General features: G+C 36.2%; 1 protein-coding gene across 1 annotated transcript; it reads left to right on the top strand.

Moving 5' to 3' along the window:
* The first annotated feature begins 6,187 nt into the window (after window positions 1-6,187).
* On the top strand, window positions 6,188-7,135 carry LOC103213000 (olfactory receptor 8J2-like). Its single transcript, XM_007958907.1, has one exon. It carries the CDS (start codon window positions 6,188-6,190, stop codon window positions 7,133-7,135), a length of 948 nt encoding a protein of 315 aa, XP_007957098.1.
* Window positions 7,136-7,949: the final 814 nt, after the last annotated feature.

The raw sequence follows: 7,949 nt of genomic DNA, 5'->3' as shown, positions 1-7,949 counted from the left end.
GATAAAATGGTCATGCCTTGACTCCACCCAGAGGCACCTTGGCAGAGCTTCTGAAACATCACAGCCATTGAAAAGCCATATAGAACGCATTTCTACTCTGACACACATGGATCGCCATGAATTGAAATCAACTCGATGGCAACTGGTATCAAATATTAACACCAAAATTAAGGATGAAGAGTTGTGACCTGCAGTGAAGGAATGAATAATTTAGAGAATGAGATATAAGTTGTCACAGTTCCTTTATCAAAGTTAAAATAACATTAAAGATTGATTATAGCACTGGGAATAAAATCCAGATATTTGTTTTCAGATTTTAGAATGGATAGTTCATTCATTCACTGTCGTTGTTATGTTCTGTCGAGTCATCTCCACCTCAAAGCGACCACTCCTTGGCTTTCCGAGGCAGTGTCACTACAGAAGTAGATCACCCAATCTTCCTTCCAAGGAGTGCCTGATGGGTTTGAACTGCCAGCCTTCTGGTTAGTAGTCAAGTGCCTTAGGCATTACACCACCAGAGCTCCCAATCATTCATTAGATGTCTACTATTTCCTGGGTAGTAGTTTAGAAGGTGGTAATAAAGTCTAAAATATTTAGACATAACCCTTCCTCTTATAAAGCTTATAGTTAGAATATGACCAGTGATACTAAGAAAAAATGTTTATTGATATTTAATTGCAGTATTTATACATTATTTGAAAGAAGATTCTAGGTTGATGTGAAAAACATACATTTTTCCACTCAAGTCAGTTAAATAAAATGAATAAATGAATAAATAGAAAGGATACCAGATATGGTTTATGCTTTATGAGTTTTAATAAAAATTTGATATTCAGTCTCTTTACAAACTCTACATTTTAAATTTGGTGTATGTAATCTGGTTTGAACAGTAAAGCACTAGGGGTTGTTCTTGCCACTAGAGGGGAAGTTTTGTGCTAAGTGCTATCCCAATATTTACAAAAAATTTCCCATTGGAACCAGAATCTTATGCTTTCCAACTGTTGGATTTTCTTAAGACAAGGGCCAGACCAAGATCATTGTCTGTGTTTGCTATTCAATGTAATCATTTAAATAAGTCCCTAGTCTATCTGCACGTTTTCTCAGTTTGGGTGAGATTTTGAGAGGAACCTTTCCTAATGAGATTCAATTTGTCTTTCTTTCCCTGGAGAGTCAGACTTTTTTCTGGGAATACTTGTTGTCATGTTTAGGGATTGGGTCTAAAACCAAACACATTCTAGTATGAATGTCTTTAGGGACTTCAGAAATTAGCAAAACTCCAGAATGCCTCATGAAGTAAATTTAGGAGTGGATCTCAGCAGATCTCTCTGCACAGGTAGGTGACACCAAATGTGCTCCCTACTTCTCAGTCTAGATGGGAGGACAAAGTATCTTGACAGCTCTGTCAATTCAGATCACAATCAGAACTGAAATGATTCCTTCTCTGTCCTCTTTTTAAAGTTACTGCATCCTTCCATAGTGATTGCTAAGTGGAAAAGAAAAACAAAAATAAATAAATACTCACCGCCGTTGAGTCAGATCCGACTCATGGTGACCCCTCCTTGGGTTTCTGAGGCAGTATCACTATGGAAGTAGATACAACCATGTAATTACTTAAGTAGCAATCAAGCATTCCTGCTAACAAATCAGACTGAGCACTGTTAAAGAAGTTGTAATATAAAGAAGTAAAATCAGTGACCAGCTTTAATTATCTAAACGAATGGGAAATATTTAGCGTATCATTTTTATATATGAATGAATGTGATATATCCATGTAAGTAAATACTTACCAGATAGTCATAATCCAGGTAGTCACTGCTGAAACTGTCAGCTGTATTAAGCTGTGACAGTGACCTATAGTATTTGGAGCACAAAAATTGGAAGATACAAACCTTCATCTATTAATGAGATTAATGATAAATTGAGAATTTCAAATTATCTCCGTGTGGAAGAATTTTTGACATTTTAAACTTTGATGGTGTAGTGGTTAAGTCATTTGACTGTTAACCAAAAGGTTGGTAGTTTGAACCCATCAGTCACTCCAGGGAAGAGAAATGGAACAATATGTTTCTATAAAGATTTACAGCTTTAGAAACCCAATAATGTTTGCCATGAGTTGGATTGTTGATTTGGTGACAAAGAGTTTGTTTTTTTGTTTGTTTGTCTGTGTTTATACCTTATGTTTGGCACATTCATATATTTTTATTATTAGCAGTTTGATATACAAAAATTGTTAGTAATTAAGTGTCCTAATTTCTTTCATTGTGGATGAAATCCAGGGAGATGCAATGGTAAGGTATATAAAAATAAATGGTGTGATTCTTATTCACAGTCTAACAAAGTGAATATACTATATTTGACAACACAGTGGTAGTTTTTTTTTAAATTAAATATATTGACTCGACGGCACATAACAACAACAACAACAATATATATGTACACATATATACGTGTGTATGTATATATGAACAGACAGCTACAGATACATCTACAGATAGCAAATATGAATTTTAGTCAATAATGAAACATTTCCCATTAAAATATGTATTGTCAATATAAAAGTAGTTCAAATTAAGGAAATTGAAAGCAATAAGTAAATGATTGTTTTATGTATGTTAAAAATAATGCAAAATTTGTAAAGGCAGTATATAAATTTTGAAAGTTTGGGAAGCCTATCTCCAGAGGAATACAGAATTGTGAGCAGTCATTCCAGGGTATATATGTCACCTTAGGATGAAGTGAAACACTCTCTGCTTTAGAACTGGAAGAAATGATGGATATTTCCAAGAGCACTCTATACTAGGTAAGGAGTACTAGTTAAAAAATCAGCTGCTAATTGAAGGATGGCAGTTAGACACCAGCTTCTGCAAAATAGAAACATATGAGAGTTGGCTTTCCTAAAGATTATGGCATAGAAAACCCTATGGAGCTGCTCTACTCTGTCCTATGGGGCCACTAGGAATCAGAATCAACTCAACAGCAGTGGGTTTGGTTAGGTTTCAGTCTATACCAGACAGGAAGTGTCTTAAGTGTTCCTAAAATATAAGATTCTGCATTTCCAAAAAGAGCTACAAAATTACTTAAAGTCCATAAAATTGAGATTTTTGTCACCTTCCTGATTTTTTGCATTGCCCAGAGTGATAAAGATCCTCTGTGCCAATATGCAGTCTCTATGTCCCTTGTAGGCACTGAGAACTCAAAGTAAGAAGCAATTTTTCCCCTAACACAATACATGTCCAAATAAGTTCAATGGAAAATACTCTTGACATCAACTCAGAAGCTCTTTAAGAATTAGCTGGCAATATAAGGTTTTATTCAAACTATGAGAGTTTTGAAAGTGAAAGGAGACATTAAAATAACTGACATTAGATATGCGTTTGAAAAATTTATTTATTGACAAGTTATTATGGGACAAGAACTACAAAATAGTTCTACTCAAAAATAATTTGAAAACTAAAATTATTGTTAGAAAAGTAAAATCACTCTTCAGGGATGAACGCTAAATCAGATAAGATGCAGGAGGAGAAAAAAAAAACAGCAGAAAACTGGAGGTGTTCTACAGGAATTTTATTTTTCTGCCATGTCCTCACTGAAATAAAGAGCCACCCTAACTTCCTGTCAGTTGTATTTCAATAGAAGAAAATTATTAATACATAAGAACAGTAAATATACACAAACACTGTCCACAAAGCTAATAGAACAAATGCATGGTAGACAATCAGTAATTCATTTTCTTTATATCCTTGTTTTGGTTAAATGAAGGATAAGTGTATAAATTATATTATAAACGAGAGTAAACAATGCACTGAATAGTGTTTATGTGTAATGATCACACAAGAGATGTTTTGATCAAAGTGAGTGTTGCTATGAGGTTTATCAGGGTAAGCTTACCTTGTTATAAAACTTGTCACTCTTTTTGATATCATGATAGGAGACAAGATATGTGGGTAGTTGGTGCAACAAAACTGGATCAGTTTACCAGAGACATATTTGAAGTATGGAATAAAGTACTTTAAAATGATAAATAAGTAAATAACTTCAGATTTAGGAGAATCATGTTTTTGGAAGAGCATATTTTGTTTTGTGAAAATATAGTCAAATATCAGGTGGCCCAGTGTTTAGCATACACAAAAAACAAAAACCAACCCTTTGCAGATGAATTGATTTGATTCAGAGAGATCCTGGACAGTTGTTGTTGTTGTTGTTGTTGTTGTTAGGTGCCGTCGAGTCATTTCCAACTCATAGCGACCCCATGCACAGCAGATCATTTCATAGTTTCCAAGACTGCAAGTCTTTGCTGAAGCAGATTGCCACATCTTTCTACTGCAGACAGGCTGATGGGTTTGAAACAGTGGAATGCTTAACCACTGTGCCAACAGGGCCACCCCTTTTTCATGTAGAAAACTAATTCAATTGCTATTTCTTTCTCAACCATTAAGACTCTTTAATAAGGTAGAATGTGAAACAGGTACTGAAATTAAAGAAATAATAATAATATAAAAACTTTAAAATCATTCAAAGCAAGCCAATAATAATAATAACAATAATAATTAGAGATAACATGTATTTTGAAATAACTAAGTACCAGACTTTTTGCTCATTAACCTATATATGTGTGTTATGCTATTCCTTTAAACTATTCAAGAATATAAATATTTGTTTAATAACACAGAGTAATTATTTGGTAGAATAAAACAATAATAACCACCAAAGAAACAAATTAAAAAAAAAAAAAAATCAAACCACAAGTTTAGCCCATGCCTTTATCCATCAATACCTTAAGCAGACTCTGAGTAACTTAACTTCATTGGGCCTCAGTTGCCTCAAATAAACATAGAAGTAGTAACATCCATCTCCTAAAACTCTAATGCAAAATAAAGAATGAGAAAATTATTTCAAAGTATTTAGCATAGCTGTAGGCACATAGTGAGAATCCATGGGTGGAAAGAAATGGTTATGCTTTCAACTACTAGCTGAAACATTGGCAGCTGGAGGCACCCAGAGGAGACAGTCTTGGCAATCAGCTTCTTAAAGATCACAGCTTTGGAAACCCTACAGAGCCAGTCTGCTCTACACATGGGGGTCACCATGAGTCATGACCCACTAGATAACAACTAACAACAAGGAGAAGCACATAATGGACATTAACTAAATGTTAGGATTACCATCCCACTCATTTTGGTATAGAAATAGAGTCCAATAATTGAACAAATCACAACTGTAAGTAATAAAAATTAATCAAAAGAGCAACAATAACAACAACAACAAAAAAAAAAGCAAACAGACTTCATATAGTTTAAGGCATGCAAAGAGGATAACATAAAAGGAAGGAAAGTAGGCCAAGAAATCACTGAGATTGATCTGCAGGACAAATGACAGTATAAAGCTGATATATATGGCAGCAGAAAGACAAAGAGTAAGATATAAGGATTCAGTCTTCTTGCAACTATAGAAGGAAAAGCAAAGAGATGTAGATCTATCTGTGGATAGTTGAAGCAGAAGGATGTGCTAGAAACGTCAGGAGAGCCAGGGCTCTGGAAATGTTTCCTGCAGATATTCTCAAATATTTGAATACCCGGGGATGGATATATGGTATGAGATGGAGGAGAGGCACGTGGCAGTCAAGAAAAAAGATAATTGGAGGTCTCTCTGGCTCATCACCTCTAACTCCTTAAAGGCAGTTCATTAGAAAAACAGTAGGAGAGGAAAAAAAAAAATACATTTCATCAGAAAATACACACACACACACACACACATATGTATAAACACACATACACACATATATATTTTAAAAATCCAAGATTAAACTATGTCCAGCAGTGAATAAATAAATGTGAAAAGTTGGGAAGAACAACAATTAAGATCTGAAACTTCAAAGTGTTTGTGAACAAAATAAACAGATTTTAAATGAAACTTTAACTAGGAATAACTGTTGTTGTTGTTGTTATGTGCCGTTGAGTCAGATCCTACTCATAGTGAGCCCTCCTTGGGTTTCTGAGGCAGTATCACTACAGAATTAGATTGCCCCGTCTTCCTTCCGAGCAGTGGCTGGTGGGTTTGAACCACCAGCCTTCTGGTTAGCAGTCAAGTGCCTTAGGCACTACGCTACCAGAGCTGCTAGGAATAACTATTAAGATTAATTTTAACACCGATTAATCTCTTTCCTCCTTTAAAGATGAGAACACAGTAAATGGCTGCAGGGAATGTCACTCGAGTGACTGAGTTCATTCTCAGGGGGTTCTCAGACAGTCCCGAGCTCCAGGTGCCCCTTTTCTTTACCTTCCTGGTGATCTATGGGCTGACGGTGGCAGGCAACCTGAGCATCATCACCCTCACCAGTGTGGACTCTCGACTTCAAACCCCCATGTACTTTTTCCTCCGACACCTGGCTATCGTCAATCTTTGCAATTCTACCGTCATCGCTCCTAAAATGCTGGTCAGCTTCTTGGTTAAGAAGAAAACCATCTCCTACTACAGTTGTGCAGCTCAACTTGGGGGATTCGCAGTTTTCATTGTGGCTGAGATTTTCATGCTGGCGGCAATGGCCTATGACCGCTACGTGGCCATTTGTAACCCCCTGCTGTACATGGTGGTGGTCTCTCGGCAGCTTTGCCTTCTGCTGGTATCCCTCACATACCTCTACAGTCTGACCACAGCACTGACCGTCTCTTCCTGTGTGTTCTCGGTATCATACTGCTCTTCTAATGTAATCAACCATTTTTACTGTGATAACGTTCCTTTGTTAGCATTGTCCTGTTCTGATACCTTCATTCCCGAAACAGCAGTGTTCACCTTTTCAGGGACCAATTTGTTTTTCTCTGTTACCATTATTCTAATATCCTACTTCAACATTGGCCTTGCCATTTTGAGAATACCATCCTCAGAGGGAAGACAAAAGGCTTTTTCAACCTGTGCATCTCACATGGTGGCAGTCACTGTGTTCTATGGAACTCTCCTTTTCATGTATTTGCAGCCAAGGACCAACCACTCATTAGATACTGACAAAATGGCTTCGATCTTTTACACTCTAGTGACACCGATGCTGAATCCCCTCATTTACAGCCTAAGGAACAGAGACGTGAAGGATGCACTGAAGAGGTTCCTGAATAACCCGTGTCACTCACTCAGAATACTGTAAACACATAACTGCAGCTATCTTCTGGTAAAAGTCTAAATTTGCTCCTGACAAATTTACTGTTAAATGCAAAGGCCTTACGTGGTTAAAAAAGAAAAAAAAAAAAAAAAGCCATTTATTTCAACAGGACAAAACTTGTTGCACTTTATACCAATGTAAAATAGCTAATATTATGTTGAAAAATGTATTAATTTGAAAATCAACTTAGATATGTAATAAATAACACTTTCAAAGGAAATAAATATAATAAATAGAATGGAAATAATTAAAAGATTTGGTTCTTATAGTCTCTAAATAAAGTATCTAGTACCTAATTGTTGGTGGAGGGAACACATCTAATGGTACCACAAAAGTAAACACCTAGAGATCTTCTTTCTTTAAGATTATATCCAAGAAAAACCTATGGTAAAGTTCTACTTAGTAACACATTGAAAACAAACAAACAAACAAACAAATGCGCTGCAGTCCAGTTGGACCCGACTCACAGCAATACCTCCTTGGGTTTCCAAGGCAGTACCTCTATGAAAGTAGATTGCCCAATATTCCTTCTGAGGAGTGGCTGGTGGATTTGAACCACCAGCCTTCTGGTTAGCAGTCAAATGCCTTAGGCACTATGCTTCCAGAGCTCCCCTGTAACGCATTGGGTTGTCATATGCTAGAGTTGACTTGATGGCCTCTAAGATACACACCATGTTTTTGAAACAAGGAAAAGAAAGCTTGATAATGGGTGCTGGACGTATATGAGAGTCATTGCTGGGAAGGTAATTCTCTTTGGTACATCTACCTTTTGTTTGAGACTAAGCATTTTATTACAATT

The sequence above is a fragment of the Orycteropus afer genome, unplaced genomic scaffold, assembly GCF_000298275.1.
Source record: "Orycteropus afer afer isolate SDZICR_OR568_19922 unplaced genomic scaffold, OryAfe1.0 scaffold01204, whole genome shotgun sequence".
Lineage (NCBI taxonomy): Eukaryota > Metazoa > Chordata > Mammalia > Tubulidentata > Orycteropodidae > Orycteropus > Orycteropus afer.
This window is presented reverse-complemented; position numbering and strand designations above follow the sequence as displayed.